Raw genomic sequence first — 26,938 nt, forward strand, 5'->3', positions numbered from 1 at the left:
TATTATGTGCTGAATGACAACTTTTATTTAAAAAGGAATTCAAGAAATAAAATATTACAGGCATTAATAAAACTTTCTGAAAAATGACATAATATTCCCATAACCCTTTACTGGGTTGAAGATGAAGTGATCTTCAAACATCTTATTACTGTAACCAAAAATCAAGTACTGTAAAATAAAATGTAAGCTAAAGGAATTAAACTGGTAAACGAAGGAAATATGATTTTTCTTGATAGATAAATGTAGCTGTTGGTAGTTGCTGGAGCTTCTTTTCCTAGTCATTAAGTCTGATAACATACCTAACAATGATCCACAAGAAAACCCCCCCACCTATTTTATTTTTAAGACAAATTTAGATGATATCCAGCAGTAAGTAGAAATTAAAGTTATTTTCAAATGGATAACCAGAATAGAAACCACCAATTAATTTGAAGGCTTGGGAACAGTTCACGTCATTCATTAACATTGCTTTGAATCATCACTCACGTGGAGACAGATTCTTCTTTCTGACACTGCTTGCACGGACAACCTTTGCGAGTCTGTCCAGCAGGTGGCTTTGATTCTCTTTCAGACTTACACAAACCCATCAAGTAAAGTTCCTCCACACAGAAAACCATCAGTGTTGCAGCAGAAAATTAGTGGCTACATTTAAGTCATTATTTGAAGCCCTCAAAGCTTCTAGAGCATCTCCCCTGGAAAATCCCATTTCCATAAGTCGTGCAACCTGTCAAAGAAAAAACAGAAACCCACTTTTAAACCACCATTTTATTGACACTATGTATGTATTAGTTATGTAACAGTGACAGAGTTACTTTTTCCACTACTGGTCTGTGCAACAGCCTGCCTTTCCAAATAGAAAGCAAGCATGGCTATTGGCCATCACAAAGGCGTATCGGGGATGGCATGCTTGAATGAGCTTGAAAACTTTGCAACAGATCAGAGATTACAGCTTTATGATAGTTTATTCAAAAATAAACATTTTCTGAAAAATCCACACCTGTATGTTTCTAGCTGATCCACTCTGGAAGAAGACTGAAATAGAAAGGAAGTTTGTTACCTGGTAGGTATTTTTTGAAGTACACCATTTATGGTGATGGCACCATATATGACACCTAAAATCTGAACTCAGGGCTTGCTGCTCCAGACAAGAATGGGCCCTCAAGAAGCTAGCACTGACCAAAGCATGGGGTTGTACAGCAGATGTGAAAACCTGTCCATACATACTTGACTCTGCTTGCCTTGAGAAGAACTACTTCTCTGGAGCTCACTAAAACAACAAAGCCAACATTCACCCCGGGTGGTTTTAAAAGAATTCTAGAAGTCAGCCCTAGAGCAGAGGCAGCGCAGTATTTAAAATGGTTCAGTTAAATTCCCTGAAGGATTATAAACGCTATCAAAACAGTGTACGTCATGACATCTGATGGATGAATAACCTGGAAATGGTCACAGTAAGACAGTGATTTTGGTAACCAGTAACTGCTCGACCATCCCTCTTGATGCTATCATATACTCTTGGCATCTGGCCTTTCTCCTCTGTGCTAACAGAGGCTCAAATCACCATATATAAAAAGCAAAGTAGGTATAACCAAATTTAATCTATGCCAGGATTAACCTCTAAATGGTTACATTTCAATCTAAAGTACATTTTAAACCTACGATTCTCAAATAAGTGTAACTGCAAGCCAGAATACCACTCCAGAAGATTAAAACTGAATGAGTTAAGAAAAAGGAAGGTGAGGAAAATCACGCAATATTCAAAGCGTTCACTATGCAGCTCCATTATTTACAAACAGCCTGTGACCAGACACCACAGCTCCTGAAACTAGAAGTCACGGGATACAAAGGCTGTCTGGGAGCTACCACTACTCTTCCTTTGGCAGGCTTTTACGAAGCCCGCAGCAGAAAAACAAAGCTGCGTGGGAAGGCAGCAGTGGCCTTTTGCATCTCAGGATGAACCTCCTCCGAGTGCAACAGCAACGTGCATTTCCCAGGGACCACAAGAATCTAGTGCTTTTGCTTGGAAATTTAACCGGTATTGAAAGCCTCCAGCTTTAAATGTCTTTTAAAAGGTGCAACCAAAAACAACCTTCCAAGACACCTCCAGCACTTTCAGTATTTCTAGCCTGCTCTGCTTTGGTGGCTTACTGAGAAATATATTACTGACAATTATGCCCGTGGGTGGGGGTCCCCCGTTCTCCAAAATACTTCAGCATGTAAAATGACTCTCCTGACACTAAAGAATTTTCCCTAAAGATTTCATGCTTTGTCTCTGATTTAATATAAATACACTGTTACAAAATGTTTGAAAACCTTGGCTGTCAGCATATCAAATACTGTACTGATCGCTTTTGTACTTTTCCCTCCTTCCCCTTTACAACCCGATGTGGGCTTCTCATCTTCTTGCAGAGAGAGAAACGAACTGCTACTTCAGACATCTCTGCAACAATAGTTTAACTTCAAACTGGATGTCATAACCAGCAACTTTCTAAAGGTTCCAACTTCTGATTTTTCAGCTAAGATTATGTTTTTATGAGAAAGAGGCCAGACAGCATAATAAAAGGCAACCACAGAAATACACTTCAGAAGAAAGGTTCTTACTGTAGTTGCCATGAATTCTCACTTTAAAGAAGTGGTGGACAAAAGTGCAATGCTCCCATTTACAGAAATATCCAGTGGGCGTCATTGGGAATAAACTGTAACAACAAAAAGCTCTTTTCATCTAAATATGTTTTAAACACAGGAACTGAATCCAGCTCCAGCAAACAGAGATGTATATTGGTAATTTAAGGTACTTAACCCACAAGAAAAGCAGAGACTTTTGTACCAAAAGCTTTGCCAATGCTTGAAAATTTTAATCTGAAGAAGAAAACCTTGCATTTCTTCCATTCTAAGAAAACACATATATCCTGAGACTATCCTTAAACTATCCCGAGAAATCAAGGGTGCTTAGATTACATTTTTCCTTTCCCAGTACCTAAGCAGCCTTCCCAATGATCGCAATCAGCTGACTTCTACAACTCCCTATCATTAAATGTAAGCATATATTGAAGTGCTTTCATAAATCTGGGCCTAAAGACTTTGGGTCAGAAGCCAGCACAGGCCAGAGTAATTTTATTAGTTCCAGCCCAACAATAAAAGTTTCAGCAAGCAGTATTTGTCAATCAAAAAAAAACCCAAAACAGTGGGGAAACCTTTTTGTCCACTCCACACCTGGCACTGACAAGGATTTCAGGCTGATCAGAAGTAAACTTCAGGTTTGATTGGTCTAAGAAGCTGTTCTTGGGATTGTTTGGGGTTTTTTTTGTTTTTGTTTTTTCCCTTACTTATCTAGCCCAGCAGGCATTCAATCAAAACCACYGGTACAGTTACAGTTTTGAACATCCTGAACGTAATTTAATGTTGAATCAAAGCTAGAAATCAGATCATACTAAAGATTTCTGTCTGGGTCAATCTCATTTTAAACTAACCAGAAGCTAACAACATGGCATTAGCAAGTCCTGATGAGAACAATTTATCTCCTTAAAAAAAAAAAGAGAAAAAAGAGAAATCCTCCCTTGAAACCTGTTATCATTCAAGAGCAATTGAGACCTTAGACTATAAAATGACCAATGCACCTAAATGACCAAAGACAGGCTAAAATCTGGAGACCTCGATCACACACACAAAAATCCTGAATACAAAAAACAAGATTAATATTCATTTCTTAAATTTCCTAGTAGAATAACCTCTCTCCTGAGAATACAACTATCAACCAAAGTAAAGAAAATATCTGAACCTGTACTAGGCAGAAAACACACAGATTTCTTTGTGGCATCAGTATGTGAGATCAGTCAACCATATTTATATACAAAAGACAAACAGCTACACATAAACACAGGAATTCCCAGGCTAATTTGCAACTCTAGTTTGAAAGGTAATGACAATTCACTATCCCTGTATTGTGACTCTTACCTGATATTCTAATTTGTGCTACTGTAGAGAACATTTAAGAAATTGTATCAACAGATACAAATAATCAGAAGTAACTCCTGACCAATGTTTAATGACATTTTAAAATATAAAAATATTTACCTGCTCTTCAGAAACCTCAGTAGGTGGAGGTGTTTCTTGGTCAGACGGGCGATGATCTTGATAATTTGCATTATGTCTATGACGCAAAGGAGGAAACAGTCTATTCCAGTTAATCATCCCACCCTGAAACCAAACATTATTGTCAGTATTTTCAAAAAGAAATACACATTTTTTAAAGAAAAAAAGATCATCCATCCCACATAATATAAAAGGCAAACATTTAAGTAAGATACTTTATTTTAAACAACAAAAATTGCTGCAGTTCTTAAACTCAAAATTGGGGTTGGTTACTGCTTTCTAGTTGTTAGAAGTATTCACCGTAAATTAAGGAGATGTGCTAATAAAAGGAGGTAAGGATTGCCATAATTCTTGCTAATACTTCATTTTTCATATCCCCTGTGAAAGATTCAGTTTACTACAGCGAAGGATTTCAGACAGAGTCTGAAGGGGCTGCTCTCCTCACCAATAGGGACATCATTAGCAAGAGACACAATGGTGGGTCCTGCAAGTACTTCGTGCATGACCGCCACGGCAGTTAACTAGGAAAAAGCGTGCCACAAATAACTGGAAAAAAAAAAAGCAAAAATGGATTCTTCATGCATCAACAAAACCACAGCAGGAAACTCAGAACTAACGCTATTGAGTGCAAGCCCAACTTTCAGGATATCTCTGTGATAGACTTTCCATGTAAATGATTACTTCTGTTGCACCAACACGGCCGCTACAGACACACAGACGGTCTCACTTAATTTTAGCGTATTAAATACCATTGCAAAATCTGGCTTTGTTCCAATGCCAAAACACTTTGTAACTACACGCTAATAATAAAAATACAGAGTAGTAATGTAAGTATGGTGTAAATCACAGAACTCAAAACTTTCTTTTAACAACCAAGCTTAGGAAAAGTATTATAGAAATAAGACATTTAGAATATAAAATTCAAATAGTAAAGTACAAGTGTTATAATTATCCAGAAATAGTCCACCTTCATTTTATTAGCTTAAAGAAATATTTTTGAAGGGATTTTGCRTCACATTAAAACCACAGCCCCTGCAAGCATGGAAGAGAGCAAAACCCCCAAATCTCTGCATTCTTTACAATTTTTTGCAGTTCGGGTGTTGTCCTTGTCCTCCTCCTCCACTCCCTCGGTTACTATGGAGAAGATCCCCCTCCCCTTCTGTATATATAGGACATGGACTTCCTTCCTCTAGTTGCTCTATTTTAGTTCTATACTGTCGCTTCTCAGAAGACCTTCCTCTTTAGAGAGGTTTTTCTTTTTTTCTCTCGGCTAGGGCTCTTCCTGCCTTTATGTACTCTTACAGCACTAAACGTTCGCTGTGCTATCGCATCATCAGTGGCAGCTCAACCTGCTCCCAGACAAAAAAGTTTAATTTATTTAGTTTTCCTGCCCTTTCCTCTGTTTTCTTCCTTTCTGTCTCGAGAGGAGACCCAACGAGCCCTGACACCACAGGGGGCAGTGCAATAGCACACTTAAAAAGCATTAGTGCAGACATGAGACTTGAAGTGCTACCTTGCAAAGTGCCTGTTGAGGAGTATGTTCCAGTCCCTCACATTATAGTGCATTTTTTTCCTCTGGGAAGACGTGCGGTATCTAGGAGTTATTACCAGTTTTCAGTACATAGTTTCCACTACTAATAATTTTGAACTGGAAAAAAATCTTACGTATCTATCTATTTTTCACAATATATAAAACTCTTGCTCAAAAGTTACCGAGTTTTAATTGAAGGATTCCATATAAATCTTGAGTTAGCCAAACAGTATACACATAGTAAAAAAGGAGAATTAGTTTGTGGTTTAAACACAGGGATGGGTCTCAGAACTACTACTGACACTACTGCACTACTCCTCTGTGGTCTTGGAAAAATCACATGTCCTGCAACTTCCCCATCTATAATTTCCCCTCATTCAAAAGTATGTTGAGTTTTAATTCACTAATTTTGAATTTCCAGAAGTCCATTAAACTCTACAGTTCAGCAAAAACAGTGAATTAATGCTGCCTGTACTTATTATCCCGAAAAGACCTGAGAAAATGACCCTTCCAAGGGTCATTCAAATAAAATTAGCAAATTGAGAAATGCCAACACACCATGACACATTTCTTTGTAGCACCAGCTACAAAGTCATACAGCATAATAAATATGAAATTTAAAATCTACAATAAATGTATTAACTTTTTGGTACCCCAGTCTATCTGAAGACTGAAATAAATGTACCTTTCCAGCTGTGCTCACAGCTTCACCACCAAACCACCTACTCCAGTTCGGTTTTGCACCCTATCCTGTGCGTTGCCACATAACACTACAAGGAGACTTGTCTGCCTCCTTATCCTAAACTTACAATACATTTTTAATTAATGCACACATAATTCATTACTTCCAATAAAAAACAGCAGATTCATTACTAATCATTCAGTTTTGCAGCTTTGTAATAGAGATTTTAGTAAACCACAGATATGCACTGATGCATTCAGAACATTTCCATGCAAAAATTGCTATTCCTTTCCCCGAAATCACTAATAGACTAGAAAAATTAGATCAAAATAGCAGTGAAAAATTCCAATCATTTGCCCTCAGAATATTTCAATTACTGTTGAAAATTGTGACAGACATAACCCTTAAGTATATTAACAACATAAGAATATCTGAAATACAACAATAAGAAGTATTAAAGGCTGAAACTCTGTAAACGCTGAAACTCTGTAAAGCTATGTGAACACTACATTTAGGATTAATCCCAAGCTACTCCAGATGGTCATCTCATTGGTCAGCTCATATGTGTATTACCTTACATACTGCATCAAAGCCATGCACATTATGCTTCTTGATCCTTAACTGCTAGAAAATTGTTTCCCCTTACAGGCTTGCCTCTAGTTACATGCTGGACATGCACAGTGTGGATTCAAAAGAGCACAAATTCAGGGAGCTGCAGCAGGAGTTATTGCTGGCCATCCCACAGAGCGCAGCTAGGAAATGCAGCTAATGTCAAAACCGCAGCAGAGCTTTCAGATCCACAGAAGATGGAGATCAAGACTATGGATGGTGACTGCGTAAGAACTTAGAGACAACCTTAATCATCAGAGCAGAAACACCTGAAGGTCTGAGAATTTAATTTGCCCTAAAGAAAACAGCAAAAAAGTATTAAGTAAATCTCACAAATTCCAGTTAAAAAAATAGGCAGAAAGAGTTTTCCAGACCAAAACTCTGCCTTGCCTCACAGAAATTATTTTGCAGATGTCTTCTCCCCTTCCATAGTTTTATGATAAATTTTGTATTACAGTGGGTTTTGACCATGCTAACACACTTATTTGGCAAAAGTTCAGGAAGATGTCACATGAAGGTATCCAATCTGATGAATTCATTTAAGCAATGCTTCTAAACCATCTGTGAGTCCCTACTGGGGATTAGCAAACAACACTCATGCATATTCCAGTACACTTTAAAAAAAAAAGTCTACATCAACAGTGAACTCTGGCACCAGTACCAAACAGCACAGATGAGCTCACACCTCACCCCTTACGGCTATCCCATTTCCATAGCAGATTTGTCTCAGATAGACCTAACTGGAGTGGTCCAAAACAGAGGCAGAAAAGGAGCCAGAGCAGGCAGCCAAGCCCCTAGAGAGCTTGATGGTGCAACTCAGGGACTCGACATTATGCACCCACTCCTCCCCCCCGCCCTTCAGTGCTCTAGACAGTAGCTGCTCATCATGTTATCTACACAAAGGTAAGACTTCTTGCTCATATCTGCTTTCTTAGTCCAAATTTTTCAATTTTGTGACTGCTGAATGATTTACTATAGCAAAAGGAAAATTTCTTTGCGTATCTGATTTCTCTACTGTTTCATCTGTGCTCCAGGAGGCCTTCTCTTCTTATCAATCAGTGTGTTAAAACAGCACCAAGCTTACTTTAGTAAAGAGGCAGAAGGTTCCCATCAACTGGTACAGTTGGGTCCTTGTAGTGGGATGCTATGAAGAATTTCTAGTCTCCGTGGCAGTTGTCATACTTGTCTTATTAGCAATAATCAGAAACTGCATTTCAGAAAGTCCTGACTTCTGCTACACTATTAGAGAAAGATAATCACTGAAAAATCAGTCTGCAAACTATCATTCATAGAAATACTTCAAATATGTGACTGAGCCCTTATTTCTGACTGCTACAGTCACCTGACTGCCATCAGGGAAAACACTTGACAAAAAGACTGCTTCATCAGTTAGCTGAACAGAAGGGTGATGGACACATTCAAAGACCGACCTATGAGCTCTTCTTCCTCCTAAGGATGCCATTCTGCAATTAAAGAAAAAATCAGTTTCCTTGGATATTTTATCTTTCTCTTAGCAGTGCAGGGACTGGGTGAATGAGTTGACTGTAAATTCTTTGTTACTGTCTGATAGGAGACAGCTATTATCATTTTAGTGGGCACTGGTCCCAGATAAATCATTACCATAAGTGGATTATGAGTATACTGGTGATGCTGGAACTTACCTATTACAGCAAAGTGACAGATCAGTCACAAACCCCAGGTGACAAAAGAATGAGATCTAAAAATAGAATGGATTAAGGGAATGGATTCATGGCAGCTCTATCAGCACAAAAAAGATGATAAGGAATGCTTTACTGATGAATTTTTCTTGGACAGCTGCCAGTGCTTTACATACTGATGCTGTGCTTTGTTACGTTATATCCTTGATGTCTTTCTTCTGTGTTTTTATGGTGTCTGGGACAATACTGTTTCCATATAGGAATAAGGAAGAGACATTCATACCAGTCTAGAGCAAGCAAATACCTTTGGTTTCATAGCTTGCTGAAGTCCCAGTTGGCCATTTAGTTCAAGTAATTGCCTTACTCTCTTTGAAAAAAGGCAGCTCTACCTGTGTCGCATATACACACTTGCAGTGGCATACTCTGCGAAAGCACTTCTTATTTAATGCTTGAAAAACAAAAATGTCATATTATGGACAGTTAATAATTATCCACTTTCGYAGCTAACTCATTTGTACGCATTTTAATTAATTTCACAAGCAGTGAAAGAAAATGCTTTATAAAAGCCCTCTTGAAAGTGTAGCATGTGGTTAAGATATTTTGATAATGTTATCTCATATATATGGTTAATGCCAACTCGCCATCTGTTTGCACAAACAGGAAACACCTCCTGATATCTGTCCTGTTCACCTTTTCTTAACGCAACAACCACAGAGAAAGAAAAAAAAAAAGGAAATAGCTTTACGTTTCATTTTTTAAAGCAACATTTTAAAAGTTTACTACTCTGCATAGGAGCCATTACTTGGTGCAGGCATAAACATTGCCTTACTTGTTTCATATTAAGCTTCGTTTTTAAAAAAAAAATTGAATGTACGGAAAGCTGTACTTTTTTTTTTTCCCCAGAAATAAAATTTTGTACAAAATATTGACTCCAAAGTACACATACTGATGAACTAAATGAAGAAAAAGTGTAGCCGTGAATGACACATTCTATTTTAGGATGCTATACCGATACCTGCTTCCCCAGTATTGAACACTCCATATAAAAGATCAATGGCAACGGTGAAATTTCCAGTGGACTTACAGTCTAGACTCTCTCTTTTTGTGAGGTCAAAACTCATGCAGGTCTATATTTCATTTATTATTTTTTTAACTTCAGTAACTTCCTTTTCTTTGAAAGAGGGTAGAAATATAACAGTAGTAGTGTTGTGAACATCATTCTTATGATGGAAAAATTTTTCACCAAGGAAAGTACTCCAACAATTTCTAAAAATATTCCAATTTCCTCTGGAAACTTGTCCTGCAGACAGGTCTCTTCAGCCAGGAGGTTCTGTCTCCAACTCTTATTTGTTGCATCCTGAACTTTGATGTCAGCTGTGTCCCAAAGGAGCTCACATGTCACGGAAGTTGATAAATCCACATGTGGTCTTTGCTGCAGCTGATGCCTGATCAGCTATTTCCTTTGAAACCTAGGAGCAACACCTTAATCTGGCCCCTGGAGCTGCCTGGGAGACAATGGCAGGATTTCAGCACAAGCCAGAAATGCCAACTGCTCCCTGGGAGGCGAGGTGGGGGCAGCTGCTTCTGCTATTGCAGTCAAATGAGATGTAGAGAGTTTTCAACACTTCCTAGTGTACTTGTGTATGCCCAAGCATTTGGCCTTGTAGACCACTGCTTATCATGCCCAAMAGGAAAGGGTGCCGTTAGATGACTCAGACACGCAACTGGCTGGTAGTAAGTGCAAAGCTACGTAGGTTCTCCTCCAAATTGGCAGCTAGCGCAGAACACTGAGTCAGATCACTCTGCTTTAACCTGTTATGAAAAGGTTACATACCTATTTTGAACCAACCGCGCACCACTGTAACACTCACTTTTCAGTACAGCAGTGATGCCATGATTCAGCTGGAAGGTCATGGATCACTACGCCAAGAAGAAAGTAAGTTGTTTCACATCAATCAGAAGTCGAAAGGCAGCACTTCTGAGAACTGATGTTATCTGTTCACCCAACACTAAGGAAGTACCAAGCAGGATTCTCAGACTTTGCTCACACTAAACTGGGGATTTTGGTCTTCTCTAGACAGTAGAGACAAGGCCTCAACCACCTTTTCAAAGCACTTCCTTTTCCAAATGTCATGGCCTCACTCTTGCTTGATTGTTCAGCTGCTGTTCATCCAAACTGAGTTCTTGTCAGCACTGCAACATCACAGACATTGTCATGGCTATATCATTTAAAAACAAGCATCAATGTCATCCTATTGGCAGTGGAATTGAGAGCTTGTCACCCTTTCCCACAGTAATCCCAGGTAGATATTGAAAAGTAAGTCCCCGTTACTATAACAGATCCTCATAAGTGAGGGTCTTCAGAGGCGTGAAGTTGTCAATCATAATCACCTTCCTGGTCTTTAAGGAATGGAGCTATTCTTCTATTGCGCATTCTGCACTTGGCGAGTAAGAAAACCAGGCTGTGGGGGCCCACCGTGTCAAATGCTGAAGGCAGGTTCAGCAGCATGAATGTGGAGTCTCTACTGGGGGAAACAATCTGTTACCTCCGTTTTAGACCTATTAGACACATCACAGAAACTGTTTAAATCCTTACTGCATGGCACTTGGGATGCTGACTGCTGACAGATGATTGTTGTTGAAGCATGGTGGTTAGACAGATAACCCCTCACTCGCTTCCTGTGCAGAAACCTTTTCAAATGAAAATAAGTAGAGGCCAAAACAAAAGAGAGAAATCAGAGTTCCAAAACTGTTGTTTTGATTCAACACAGAAAGCATAAAAATAAATTCTCCAATATAGTCTCATAAACACATACTTCTGAGTATGAAGAGTCAGTATGTGATGATACAGAGAAAATATGGATTATTTTGGGGGGCAAAGTTTCAAATTCTGTCTCAGGTTGCAAATAGGAGGGGTTTCTATTTGTTGACAATCCCAAGCCAACGTACAACATGACATATTGGCAATACTGTTGGAGAAACTTTGATGTCTACTGTGCTTCTTAAGGTAGTGCTATAAGGAACAATTGTAGAAAAAGGCCTGCGGATGTTAGGCGCTAATATCAGAGTTCTAATCAGAAAATCCAAATACTAAGACAGACCACATACTATACGAATTACATGCTTTTTGTTTACTTGGCTTCCTAACAAGAACCTCAAGGGTAACAGAACAAGCCATTAGAAACCTATCAGCTCCAAAACTGGGTGCCTTCTGTAGCTCATGTTGGGAGCTATAGATAAAAAAAAACATGAACAGCTAAAAAGAAACTCGCATTCTGTGAACAGGAATAGATCAGACAACTGAAGATTAAATACTCCAGAGCTGTTTGGGGAAATTCATATGCCAGAAGCTTTCTTTAAGGGAACTACCTCTAATTAAATTGTCAGAGGAAGAGAATATGGAACAATCACAGAAGAAAATAGACAATCTATTTTGTGAAAAATTACTTGCTTTGAAATAATATTTTGCTTTAGGAAGTTGTCCAACCACTGTATCAATCACTGCTTCTGTAGGGAAATTGATTACAAATATTAAACCAAATTCAGTCAGCAGCTAAAGACTACAGCTCAAAAGCTGAGTCAGACAGAAAGAGAATTGCATGATTCCAAATTAAAAAAATGATAGTTCAATAAGTAAGCAGGAGTGCTACTGAGGAGCAGGAGTCAGAGACACTGTTAGTGACTGACAACTGGCTATTAATCAGGTTATACTCAGTTTATTCTAGTAGTACTCACTAGTGGCTTTCAACTTGTGGAATGGCCAATTTCCATGAAAAAGACAGAAAAATAAAGTGGCAAGCTGTAGAGGAAACAGTCATAAACCCATTACCTGGATCAGCACCCAGGAAATGCAAAATTTTTAATGATTCCACATCTAGAATCCATGAAAAAGTTATCCAGAAAAAAAAACAAAAAACAGAAATACCTAAATAGCAGTGCATTATCAACTGTTGCAATAATATTATTTGAAATGAAGCACTAAGAAACAAAGAAAGAGTTCACACATGCCAAGCTTAACAGTATAGACATAGTTTTTATACTCAACCTCTAACTAGTAAAGCCTCTCGTCTGAAATAAAAACAGGTTTGTCCTAAACAAGAAGAAAAAAAATATATAAAAAATGACAGAGAATAATCAAGATTTGAAAATGCCATGAAAGTGTCAAAAAGCAAAGGATGAGTTAAAGGCTCACTGAGGTCTGAAAGATCCCAAGTACCTTTAGGTAACACACAGTGGTTGGAATGGAAATCTACTTAGAGAAAAAGACTCTGCAAAACACTTGGCTGAAAATCTCACCCATTTATTCATGTAAAGCGACCTGGCAGACTCTTTACTGACAATGATACATACATCTCTGGGAGGATGTGAACAGGCTGTTCCCATCCAAAGTGCTGGCTGTGAGAGAGATAGACTTTACACGGACACGGGGATTGCACAGACCTGACAAGGTCTAAAGGTTGCAGAAGGTCACCAGAGTTCAAAATGTCTCTGAAGCACTTGTTGGTACTCAAACTTCTGATGTTATTAGAGAAGACCTTGCCAAAGTGCCATCTCTCAGTGCCAGCAGGAAAGCTAAAGGATATGATGAGAACAAGTTCCTGCACTACTTTGAGAATGTAGAGAGGGACCATCTGGAAGTATATTCCCCGAGGGATTTTTTTCCTAGCATTGTGAATGAGGATAATACTCTTGAAAAGGAATTCTTGTCACAGGAAGGTCTTTGCACCATTCTCTTCTCCAGGGTTAGAAGTTACCCCTTAGATATAACCAGGAGGTACATTAGCAATCTAGCCTCACAGTCCTTAGCTCACAAAATGAGAGTCGCACATTTCTCAGGATATGAGACTCCTCATAACAATAAAGACACTCAACATACCTACCCACAGAGCAGCTCTCCAGTGTCCCAGGAGAGGGACATCTTGCAAAGAAACAATTAGGGAAAGTCACATTGTTACAGAAAAAGTCTGGTCTTTGCAAGCAGATGAAGCTCAGCTAGAGAGGCCGTGTGACATGAATCAGAGTCTCTGGTCTCACTGAAAAGTAATGGCAGTTGGAACAGAAAAACAAGACGACATGATGAAAAAGACAAAAATAGCTTAGAAGCGGGGGAAGGACAGAGAAGAGGTAAGGAAATGAAGATCTTGATATATGGCTGCAGGCTCATCACACAGACTGGAACAACCTGGTGAAGCTCTTTCCTGAGCCAAGAAAGTTAAGAGAAACCAAGAAGCAGGTAATATACAGTGTCTTTAACATGCTCAGCATAAATGAAAGAACAGATGCCATGTGGGTACAGAATGTATTTTTCAAGCTGAAGTGGCTGAGATTCATGCCCTCCTCCACCAAAATGCACACAGGGACAAGCACTCAAAGAAGAAGTGATACTTAATTGCCAACAAAAGGCACTGACCACCTTTTCTGCAACTTTCCACTATCTTGCTATACCCTACAGGCCTGTCTTTACTGACAGCAGTGTTGTCAACAACACCTAGGCACAGACTCTTCCCTCATATCTACTTGCAAGTTGGTTATCTCTCCGCCACCCTCCAAGTTTCTCAGTGGGAAGTGAAAGTCAAGTTGACTCCCTGATAGCACACTGGGGCACAGATGCAGCAGTTTCTTCCCTTTTCACACCAGTGGGTTTCATCTGAGTTGCAGAAAGACAAACTTCAGAAAAATGCTGGGAAACGAAAGAGATTAAGATATAGAAAAGTCAGGAGAGGAAGACCAAAATATTCGGGTATATTGCAGTACGTAAAAATAGTACTTGAAGACATCACCTACATCCTGTCTTGAATGAGAGGAAGGCAAGACGCATCTGTCCCTAAAATCCTACGAACCTCTGGATGCATCAGCAAATGATTATGGGCGGGCAAGACATGATGGGAGAAAACTTCCTCCGAAGCAAAGGATGTTGTACAGGAGGGAACACAAAATATGGGAAACAATGAAGTGGAAGAGATGCAGATGAGGGAGGAAAAGGACATACTGGAGAATGAAAATAAAAAAGGACACGAAGGAAAAAAGATAGGACAAATTATTTAAATGGAAAAATAAACAGACAAAAGAGTGGGAAAGAAAAGAATTAAAAAATAGAAAATAAATTTTAAAAAGCTGTAACAAAATAGCAAGCTGTGATTTTTTCAGGGAATGAATACATATGGGTACACATTTTGTTTTATTGTCTCAAAATGTGGATGGAGGAGACACTCAATAATCTCCATTTGTGATATGATATGTTCATCATTGCTCAGGGTTATCTGTGGAAGGGAAAAAAAAAAAAAGAACAGAAAGTTTTTGATATACACACTACCATCTGTTTAAGGACTGCATCCCTAGCAACTAGAAACCAAGACAAAAATCAGTCATCACATTACCAGACTCCCCTGAGAAACTAGCAACCTAAGATAATTTTTCAGTTTCTAACAACACATTCAAACACAGTATCACTAAATATTTAAGAGGGAAGTCAAAATGAGATACATACATCAAGTAATGAAGTGGGTGATTTATGTTCAAATTCTACCACATACTCGGTCTACTTCTGTAAGTCATGAGTGTCTGACAGCCTAGCAGTTATATGCCCAGCTCTGAACTTAAAACTCCTTTAATTTGAAACATTTCAGCTAGAGAAAGACTAGGAAAGGGAAAGCTCAAAGAGTTGCCAATAAAGAAATTGTATATATATTTTTTCTGTAGAAAGCACCAAAAGTAAATACTGCTTTGGATCAAAGAGTTCAGTGAACAGTAGAAAAAAAGATAAAATTCTTTACAATCCAATATCTTTGGGATACAGTAAAAACAACTTCTCAGAAACCTTTTTCCCAGTCTCTCTCTCTCTTTTTATTAAACTTTTACTCTTTTTGTGCTGACTTGCCTAACTAACAAGATCTAACAAGATTCACATTTTTCCAGATTTCTTGTAAAGACTTGAAGAATAAGTCTACTACAAAAAGTGTCTAATTAAAAAAAGGCCTCTTTATGGCCAGAATAGAGTTCACTACATTCTACGGGACATTGGAGCACCATTAAAACCTCATTTTCTGTTCTTGTGTCCTCCTTCCATATGCTACCTATATGCAGGGAAAATAAACTGTCTCTTTTCTCAAACAGATAAACTGAAAGAGTAAAGGAGTAGGAGGAATGAGCAGAGCCCCTTCACAAAGGACAGCCAAGCAAAACAGTTGCACTATGGAGCACAAGATACAACAGGCACAGTTCACTTCCTTCCCCAAACAACATAAAAAGCAGGAGAGAAAATGTTAATTCATCTCACCTGTAGCGTATTACCTAGGGATACATACCGGGACTCCATAAAGCTGCATAAAATTCTCCTAGAATATAATTCAAAGCCCATATTTGATGACTGACATACCTGGCAGCCTTAATTATTTTCAGTTTCACAAAACTCCCTGGGAAACTGATCTGCACTCTTTTTAGCCTCTGTCTCACAGATAAAATTATCATCTATATTCCAACTGTAGCATGATCTGTTCAACTCCACTATCTTCATATTATACCTTTGCAAGCCTCTAAAGGCATAGGAATTGTTCAAGTATAACAATCTGGAAAATGTTTTTCAAATTTTTAGAGATTATTTTGAACTTAGTCTGCTTTTCACTTTTACCAGTACATCTCAGCATTTCTAAACGATGCTTGTTTTGATTTGGTTGATATCCAGTAAGTTCTGTGAGTCATAAAGAAAGGCTTGTCAAAAGCTTTTGTGACACATCATTTCTGCAGAGCCTTTCTGAATGTTCATACATTAATTCTGTTGCTTTTCAGTCAATCACTGGCTTCACAGTTTAGCAACAAAATGTATACTATCAGTTAACTAATGGCTGTGCTAAAGTTAAAGGCCAAACAAACAGGCCAGTTGAAAGAGTTTCAGTAACTTCAAACAATATTCATTTATTTTACTTAAATCCCTCCGCCTTTAAGAACTCTGTCTGAAGCCAGGTACGAAATGACATTTTTCCACTTCCATAATTCATAGCCTAAGAAAAGTAGAAGATGAGAAGAAAATGTTACCAACTTTTTTTTTAAATCATTTACCATTCCAAACTTATTTACTACTTTTCTCAACTAAAAATATATTATAAAGACTTTCCTTCATAGCTTCCTGCTCGTATTTGAAGAAGCTTGGCTGCCCTCTTCACAGCAGCTTGTGGCCCAACGGACACTTTCAATTCATTTCCTATTACAATGGCTACATTCAAGAACTGAATAATTTCCAGTTCAGTTCTTACATTAAAACTGATTAATGCTCTAATAGTAATACAGAAAAGCAGATTAGAACCTTTCCATGTGAGGAACAATGTCACCATATTACAGGATAAGAAATTAAGGAAAACAAAACTATGTTTGGATGGGAAACCAAGATAGACACTCTAGTGGCTAGCTAAAGCTAAAGCTTTATGCCATCACACCTCTAATTCTGTCAATATATTAATGGTAATATAGTGGTAATATAAACCTACTTGCACTGTGCTACCACAAGCACAACGAGAGAGCACATGTCAATACAGAGCTACGTGTCAGGCAGAGGAAACTCAATAAAGACCTCAAACTGTTAAGCTGTAATTAAATTATGGGCAACCCTTGCACAAACAGAGCAACACACAGTGTACACCSTCCCCCAGGTTTGACAGTGTAGTAACGTGTACATTTAAGATAAAGAGAAAAGTGAATTGAGACACCAGCTACCTTCTTTTACTGCCCTACAGTGCAAAGTATGTGAACATCTGCACTTGCCAGCTTGACTAAAATAGAGAAAATAAAAAGGCTCTACTATTCTATTCAACAAGGAAATAAAAGATGAGCATTAAACGCAGCAAACAGAAAGTCCCTGTGGTTGACCTCTATAAGAAAGTTAGAGAATCGAATTTCTGCATTTTCTTAAAGAAACAAGACTAATTCAAAATGGATCTGCACATAAGTGAACTGTATAGCCAATCTTCCACCTTTCTGAAAAGGATGCTAACTATACCAATACTCAAAACAACCAGGAGTGTTATGACTTCCTAAGTTTCAACAACGGCTCTTACCAAAAACCACTGAGAGGCAATCACTTTACCTTTCAATCTCAATTTTGGTGAAAGAATGACAGAAGTACCGATGTTCTTGCAAGTTTTTCTGACAATCTGCTCATACCTTGTGAAGCAATTTTATCCTACAAAGCTATATAAACATCTAAACAGTTACTAGCAATACATCAGTCTATGAAAGATCAATTGAGAAGAATAAAGAAATACGTATTTTTAAGAAACAGGAGCCACAAATTATACGAACCAAATATTTATTTTTTCACATAACTTAATATAATCTTTCCAGAACATATATCAATACCTGCTGTTGCCTTTGCCGTCGCATCTGTGCAACCTGAGACATCATGATTTGACGATCCAGTAATTCCATCCTCTGCTGTCTCTGGATGTCCACTGTTGCTCCCATTCCCACTCGAATTTCATTTGTTGGTTCCGCAGATGAGAAGATTGGTTCAAGAGTCCAAGAAAATATCTTTGCTACCCAGCTGGGTACACAAAGAATTTGATGAACTTTTAATATACTACTATTGTAGCAAATCCCAGAAATCTAAAAAAGAAAATGAAATGTTTAAAAAAAAAAAAGTAAATATACCAAATAAACTTTTTATTTGGCTGGCAGACATGAGTTGTTCTTTCTGTTTTTAAAGCACTTTTTTTAAAGTGTATTTACCCAGAGTTCTCAGTCAAGAATCAAAGAAACAATAGGGGATTTCTTTACCTCTAACTTCCCCACAACTACCGACTTGCTTTTTAAAATCTGTGTACCACACTGCCTGTGACACAGAAAGTTGCTTGGGGTTTTTTGTTTGTTTCAGGATTTGAACCCAAACCAAGTAACTGTTTGTATAGCAGGCCAAAATTCAAACGTCATGAGAAGATTAAGGCTGCCCTTGTGAATGCTGAAGCATTATAAACATTTCTTAACAAAAAGCAATCCCCTTAAGCCTCCCCCCCGCCCCAAGTCTCCCCTTCTAGTAAAACACAATAGAAAAACACATAACATTATCTAGGAGTATACACAGACTTATTCCAAAAAGATTCCATCTACATTCTTGGGAGTGGAGGAACAGTTTATCAAAATCACAGTATTTTTGAAAAAACTGTAACACTGAAGGAACTCAGTCCCTGCGATGCCCTTCTCCTACCTATAAGAAAAACAAAAAACAAAAACAACCACACACATTCCCTTTGACCTTATTCATGCCTGCCTTGGGGCTTGATTTCATTCCAGATTTGAGAGGAGTAACAAAAACCTGTCCCATAACTGATGTACAATCATCATTCACCATCATTTTTAATCCCAGCACAAAGCTCCAGCACATGCGCCTAAATTGATACAGTAGGGAGAAGGCCAAAGTTCTTACACAAACTCTGTTCTTCTGCTTTATGCCACATTGCAGTGTTTTTAAGATCACAGCTGCCACACTATTTGTGACTATTAATCATCTGTTATGCCCTAAGAACCATGCCATGATAGCAGAGTGAAATGAACAGGAAGAGATCTGCACTAACAAAAAAATAATAAATGAGACATACCCAATTAATGCAATTATAGTAAAAGGAATATAGAAGCTACAATATTTGAGCTATTTATTTATTTATTTTGGGATATTTATTTTATCTCACTGACATTTGTATGAACATACAGAACACATAGCTACATATGCAAAAGTAGATGGTATAGGAAAATCCAACATTCTTTGGGAGGGGGATATTTTTCAGATTATTTAAAAGGTTGTGAGATAATGAGACTTCTAGCAAAAATATATTAGAGGTCTGCTTAGACAAACTGATTTTTATTTTACTATCATCTTTCATGATTGCCCTCAGGATTGTATACAACAACAACCAGAGGCTACAATTCCAAAATGAGAAAGAACAGGCTTAAAACAGCCTTTAACCRTTTTATCTTTTTGTGCTTTGATGAAGGAGGTAAATGGGATGCAATAAGAGGAAGGCCATCACCCCAGCACCATAGTGAAGGCTGTCTTTAACACAAATTGTCCGTATTCAAAGAAAGGTCGTGATTTGACTCCAGAGATGACAGGGTGCTGGAAAAGCAGCTTCTTCGTCACCTCAGAAATTCTTCCCTCAATTCTAGTGAAACTGTTTGAGAGGACTGTAAGCCCATGACCAAAATCTGCCCACATCAACTGGAGACTAAGGTAGAACTATAAAGAATAAGTAGGTGGAACAATATTTCTATCACTTCTGTGATGCATGTGCCTTTGGTATGTAGGACTTTAGGTATCTGCCTCAGCAAGAAGGTACCTCAGAGGCTAACTACCTGGTCCCAAGATAGTGATTCATCTTATTTAAAGGTAGGCTCCTCACTCAAGAAAACCTAGATTCTCTGGCTGCTGAGAAAGTCCTTTTTATGGGAGCGAGAGATACTGACTCTGGCTGCAAATATTACACGTACATTTAATCCAATAATTCCTTAGATGTAAAATGTGCAAGCAGCACCAACCTACAAATTAACCCCCTCCTCCTACCCCATACCATCAGGCTACAGAGGAAGGCTCCTTGTTTGGTCCCAGGAACGGTGCGTACCTGGTGGTGCAGCTGCTTAGCTGCAACAAGGCAGGCAAAGGTAGGGGAGAGAAAGAGTGCTGCTCCCACCTAAAATATTTTATTCAATATCATATACTAGCATTCCCTCACCCTTTCCAAATGCCCCTTACAGCTAATGATTTGTGCCACTCTTATCACCCACAGTCTTTGTTCAAGTCTAATGTTTTCAAAGTACCCTAGAACCTGACCACGTTCAGAAAGTCACAAGAACAAAACAAAGCAAGTGGTGATAGGAAAATCTACATCTCACTGAATGTATGACAAATCTTGACACGTGTCTGAACACACTAACCACAAACAGAATCATTCTCATATCAACTTAAGATACAAAATACAGCAAAAAAACTCATCAGCAGCATGCCTTTAGTACTTTGGGACTTGTTTGTCTCAGAAGGAAAAGCGTACTGAAAACATCGCTAATAACTGCATCAGCAAAAGCATTCTCATATTTTTCTTAGCAGAGGCAGCCAGTCATTTGACACCATTTAGTCAGAATGCTTTCGGTGACAAGAAGAAAAGCCTTAACAGGACATAGTTCATGGACACCGCCAAAAGGCAAAATGGTCAAGCCTTAGCTCTGAGGGTGATACTCAAACACATGGCTCCTATCTCTCGCTTCCTAGCTTTGCTGAGCTCATTTAAGTAGCATGCCTGGTCTATAACCAACGCAACCAGATGCAGACAGCTGCTGTCTCTCCCCATGCTGCTTCTCAGCAGCAGACTAATAGCCTGGCCCCTCCCTGCCCTGCCTTAGACGGAAACCTGTTACATAACGTGTGGACTTAYGTACTCGCAAAGAAGAAAGTCAAGAAGTTGGACAACGTAAAGCTCAGGAGAAAATCTGAAACAAACAGGATCTGGTGAAGGAAGAAGACAAAACTGGTATGGTGCTTGTGGGAGAAAGGCACACCTACATATAGTTGCCAAGAAACTTACTGTAGACTAATAATTGCATAGAGCAACCACGTGAGACTGCAATTATTCAAAATTATAAATAGATGGAAGGACTGACTCAGCTGTGAAAAGCACTAACTAAATATACACTGTCTAAATTCATCTGTTTACCTCCACATTTGTTAGGATTTCAGTGTCACTCTGCCTCCTCTCTCTCCTTGATTTACTACTGCAGTTATAAAGCTATTAGGTGGAAGCATAGGAAACTTTAAAACACTGTGCCCAGTTTTTACAAACTTTCAAGAAGTTTCCTCTAGTGAGGAAGAGATACTCATTTGCATATTTCCAATAAACCCAGAATGGAGACATTTGTAGTTAGAATAGGTCTTGTGATTCAGTCTGGTTTAGTGTCATACATCCCTTTTAATGTCAAGTATTTCCAAAGAACTTCCTCTTTAGCCGGTTCACATGCAGAACGTGATATACATCATTTTAAAAAGCAAGCCTTAACAAAGTATAAAGTTACTTTTTATGCCATTTTTGTTAGAGACATGTAGCAAATTTCCAGCTTTTAAGGTCTAAAATACCAAGATTGTTTATTCAATGAAGATAAAGATGATCCCATTATACCCCAACTTGAACACTGTACATCAGGTTAAAGGGCTACTCTCCCCAAAGCTATGAGCATCCAGGTTTAAGCTCTTAAAAAGTCATTGTGGAAAGAGACTGCAGTTAAATTCACACTGTTAGAATTGAAAATTTTTGGCTGCCAACACAAAATGTATCTAGGTTGTTTTATTATAGTCACACCATCATAACCTACAATCTCAGTGATCATATCTTTAGGGTCTGATCAAGCAAAATGCTGAGAAGAGGAAATGGAGTATGCTGTAAATTGTTTGGCACACTACAGAAAAAAGCACACTTACTTTTTGTTCAGTTTCTTAGCATCATGTGTTACTACTAGTCCTTCACATGAAATTTCCTAACCTCCTCCTGCCCTGTAAGAAAGGACAACTTCCCCTCCTCTTCCCTCACGGCCCTCCAAAGTTGTATGCTTTTTAGAAAAGGGAAGTAGCTGTAGATTCTCTTTTTCATTAGGCAAACCAAACATGGAAACTCTCCAGTATGTTACACAAAGACACACACGCTCCATTATTGAAATATTTCAAATCATTGTACCTGACTAACACTAACAAAGAACATCAAACAAAGAAACAGTACGCAAATTGGTGTAGGAAATCATGTTGAAAAATATTTTGCTTAATGGTAAGTGAAAAAATAGATTAACAGAATTAAATGTCAGCAAATGCTCAATTTTTTTGTTCTAAATAATTCAAATATATTCATCATATGTATTCAAGACTTATTCTTTTCAGATAGCAATAAATCAGAATCAAGTAATGGTATTAAGCTGAAAGGATGTTTTTATACTTATTTTGTCTAGTTTGTCCATAGGATGTTCCTAGTTCTTTCTATATAACTAGAATCAAAATGAGGTGCTAAAGGTTGTCTCAAGATTCTGTATTTATCTTGATTAGAGAAATGTATCATTTATCAAACCAAGAGAAAGCATGCCAAAACCACCCAACAAATAAAACTGCTATGCATGTATTCAATTTGTACTTATAACCCGCAATGTAATTGTAACATAGTAAAATAATTTGTTTTTGTTTTCTCTGGAGAAATAGCTGCTAAAAGTTTTGTAAGAGTTAGACTGAAAGAAAAATAAGATCCTAATAATAATAAACTAATTCTTTTCAATTTCCTTCCCAGCTGACTGAGGTCATGAATTTCCCAGATATATTGAAATATTTTTCTTCCAAGTTCATTAATGCTATCTTTATTTGTCAAGCACAATCATTATCAGATCTCAGTCATTTGCATATTTGCAGGCATGTGTGTACTGCTATTTCTGTATAGTACATCTATTCTTAATGTGTGACTTAATGACAGGTTCTCCCAGGTTTCCGCTAGAGCTCTATAGGTGATCATCATCATATTGTTGACAAAACCTCTTTACATAAAAAAACAATGAGTGGATTTATCTGCCCTAATGTAGACATTTGCAATTTAAAAGTCTACCTATGAGCTAGTAGTTTAACATTGTTTTTGTAGTGAGGAGAGAGAAACAGATACTGCTAAGATGTGATTCGTCTCACCCTATGGCAGATGTCTCCAAAGTAAACACACAACTGAACTACTCTCACAGATTCCCTCTGTTCATCCCATCCTAAGCTATGGTAAAGCTGTTGTAGTCATGATGGTGTAAAAGCACAGGATAGAAAAGGTTCATAGTTAGAAGCAATACCTCTTACTAAACCAACTAGTATAACTGACAAAGTAGACCAGATTTTGGAGGCACAAACTATCCCTCAGATCTGAGGTAGAAACAGCAAACTTGAAAGTGAAATACAAACTGGAAACAAAAATTAATTCTTCTACAGGATCTCAAAAGTCACGGATATAACAGAGAGAATATTTTATGACACACAGTAATCTTCTCCCCTCCTTTCCCACTAACTTCTCTTTACTCCAGAAATGAGAAATACTTGTATCCCYCCCCTCTACTAACAATTATGGCCTCACTTCCACACTAACATCCTCTGCATGTCAGAGATACTAACTACTTTTCTGCTTTAACTGATGCAGGAGTAAGCATTGCCATCTAGGAGTTTGCATGTAGCTGCCTAGACATGAGCAAGGTGCCCAAGCTCCCATTATAAAGGAGATCAAGTCAATATAGTCAATGGAACATAGAGACAGTTACCTCAAGGTAAGCCACCTACAGCCACTCAACTGAATATTGACTGCAGCTCACATGCAGACGCCTAACGTTAGTTTTGGGTGGGATTCAGCACACCTGTTAGCTTAGAGATGGATTTCTGTGCCTGTCATAAAGTTAGGATAGACAAACAGTGCTTCTTTTTCATTCCCTAATCTCTGTTATGCTATTGCTTTTCCATTTCTTATTTCAGACTATGCACTTCACAGCCTACGTGCTGAGCTTCCTGAACTGCCTTATCACATGGTCTCTGGTGCACATAAAATGTTCTCATTTGGGAAAATACTTAAGCACATGCAGGATCTTTAATAAGACAACAGTATCACTGGTATCAGCAAGACTACTGAGATATGCAGTATAAGCAATGTCATATATTCAGAAATCACAAGTCAAGCACTAAAAAGTCTCAAGCAAGATTGTCTTAAAATCATAAGGTTTAAAAAAAAAAAAAAAAAAAAAAAAGCTTCCTTAATGATTTCTAGCCCTTTGGGACATTCTTTTGTATTTTCAAGTAGTAGCTTGCATAAGGATTAAAAGCTTATTTTACAACTATGAAATCTGGCATTCCCAAACAATCTCTTGACTTCTTAAGCTAAGACTTTAAGAAACACTGACAAAAAAACCAAACAACAACAAACAACAAAACAGAAGAGTTGGTAAGACTTCCTGCATCTTTACAAACTTTCCTGAAAAAGAGCTGTGGTGACCCATATAATCCAAAAAGGACCCTGCAGTATTGGTGCATTAATTTGAATATCAGGTCTTCAAACATTATCCTGGTCAGCAATTTTCATTCATGTCTTTTATATAGTAAAACCTTTTGCTGCAGCTTTTAGAACATAATCCATAGCAATGTGCAATACGACCTCGCTGTAGAATAGAGGCCCCCCCACCCCCCCCAGCACTTCGTTACATCAGTGGGTGCGTAGAGAGGGCCTTTGCTGAGAGGCAAAACACGACCCAAGCAAGGGCRGCAGTGTGCTGCTTGAACTTGAGCTAGTCACCCCAGCTCATGCAGCCCGCAAACGAAGCACAGCTCTGTGCAGAGGAATCCAGCGTCTCTCTGAAGCAACACTTGTGCGTTGAGCAGAACTTCTTGATGGTGTGTGTGGTCAATGACACCGCGTAGACAGCTCCAAGTGAAATTCTGGCCAACTGCATCTAAGAACATGCTCTCTGCCTTAGCTGAACAGCCAATGGCAATTCTAAATCCAACCAGATATGCCAATTTAAAACACAGTAGCTCAAATGCCAATTGTGGTTAATGACAAGACACAAATAGGAAACTTTTAATCTATGTCCTCTGATTCATTTAAAAATTTTTAGATAGTTTAAAATTTAGTTTAGAATTTCTTATAAAGATTACGTTTCTTGATACTTAAAATTATTAAAATATGTTGTTTCGCAACTATGTATCATCCACATTTCTACAAAATTAAAGAAATTTTATTTTTGCTAACTAGAAGACTACAATATACTTACAAGTTTATTTCTGGTTTAAGAGATACTGTTAAGGACAATCCCCTCCTTTTTCCCCAATTTTTAAAGTCAAAAATGCTCTGTGAAGTAGTCTGTTACAAGGCATTTGGATGAAAAACTCAGAATGAAAAAATAGCACTGGAAGACTTTTCAGAGTGCTATTAATGTTATCTCAAATGCACTAGATTTTATTTTACACAATAACTATTCAGAATAGTAGCATCTATCATTTAATTATTTAATATTATTTAAATTTAATACTTTAGTAAGTTTTGTCTTCAGCATAGTTCTTCGTAATTCAAAATTTAAAAGAATAAGTTAAAAATGTGATTTCATTTATGGTAAACCATTAGCTTTTATTTACCCTGAATGCCAGTTCAAATATTGCTTGGCTGTAGATCACCACCAAAAAGAACAGCTAACACATAGCTTTCATATTTTTTTTATGATCATCCAAGTTTACTCATATTAGACTGATGCTCTTCTATGTCACCAAAGCAGCACCACAAGATAATTTAACTAGATATGAAATATCTGAATCACCATTTATAATTATACAATTACAAAGAATTCAAGAAAGATCATACTCTGACATACTGACATACTTTGACATTGACTGAAGATCTACGTAAAACTAAATGTGAAATATTTGGAGGATGAAAAAGGACATGTGGCAGGATACGAATGTGGAGGTAATTGTACACTAGATTATCAGATTCTGGCCAAAGATTCTGTTCAAGAAAATTGGCAAGCATTTTATGATAATTTTAGGTATGCAGAAGAGACTATATTTTATGTGAGAATACTGAACTGTGGAGTAATAAAAATGCATTTGAAATCTCTTCAAAATCAATATGGATTATTCAAAATTACATAAGAAAATGTGCAAAAGGAAGAGGAGGAGCAATAAAATTAATGATCTCTGGGTCTGGTCAGTTATTAATTATATAATTTTACTGTTAAGTCAAGAAGTTAAAAAAATGAATGTTCAGTTTGAATATTTTGCTCCCTAGCCTGGTCACGTCTTGCCCCAAAAGGGCCAATCTATCATGGACAGGAATGTCTCCAGAGAAAGACACTTCAGCTGAATGAATAATGAACAGAGAGAAAGAATAAAGTTCTTAGTAAACAGAACTGAAAACAATCCAAAGCACATTGAGTATTTAACAACTGGTATCTGTAAGTCCATGTAAAACCAAGCCAGCAAATTGAAAATCAAGAACAAGAACTAAAGCACTCAAAAATCAGAAATGAAATTAAAACTAAGCACTCAACATTACCTGAACTTTCTATCTGAACCTTCAGCCTCTAAGTGTATGCTCTTACATACCGACTCTCTACAGTTTTCCAGCACCCAAAGTATAAATGACTAACTTTTCACACAACCTGAGAAAAGTAAATTACTATGTAGCATAGACACACTTCAGAAGGCTCTTCTACTGGGCTTAGGGGAATCTACAAAATAAACAGGGTTTTAGAAACTTCAGCATTTGTAAGGTTACAGCAATTTATACTTCCTAAGATTTGAAGTGAACTCCACATAAACTGAAGACAGCCCACAGAAGCCTCAGGTATTCCAAATTTTGAACC

General features: G+C 37.8%; 1 protein-coding gene across 1 annotated transcript in view; it reads right to left on the minus strand.

Annotated features, from left to right (window-relative positions):
- UBAC2 (UBA domain containing 2) overlaps positions 1–26,938 on the minus strand; it is a 113,957-nt gene continuing 87,019 nt past the window's right edge. The window contains exons 8-10 of the mRNA XM_026058184.1: positions 17,918–18,163; positions 4,072–4,194; positions 1–724 (exon numbers count right to left, since the gene is read on the minus strand). Coding sequence (XP_025913969.1) covers positions 617–724; positions 4,072–4,194; positions 17,918–18,163 — 477 coding nt within the window. The 3' untranslated portion in view covers positions 1–616. The remainder of the gene's footprint in view (positions 725–4,071; positions 4,195–17,917; positions 18,164–26,938) is intronic.

The sequence above is a fragment of the Apteryx rowi genome, unplaced genomic scaffold (assembly GCF_003343035.1).
Source record: "Apteryx rowi isolate R43461 unplaced genomic scaffold, aptRow1 scaffold_144, whole genome shotgun sequence".
NCBI lineage: Eukaryota > Metazoa > Chordata > Aves > Apterygiformes > Apterygidae > Apteryx > Apteryx rowi.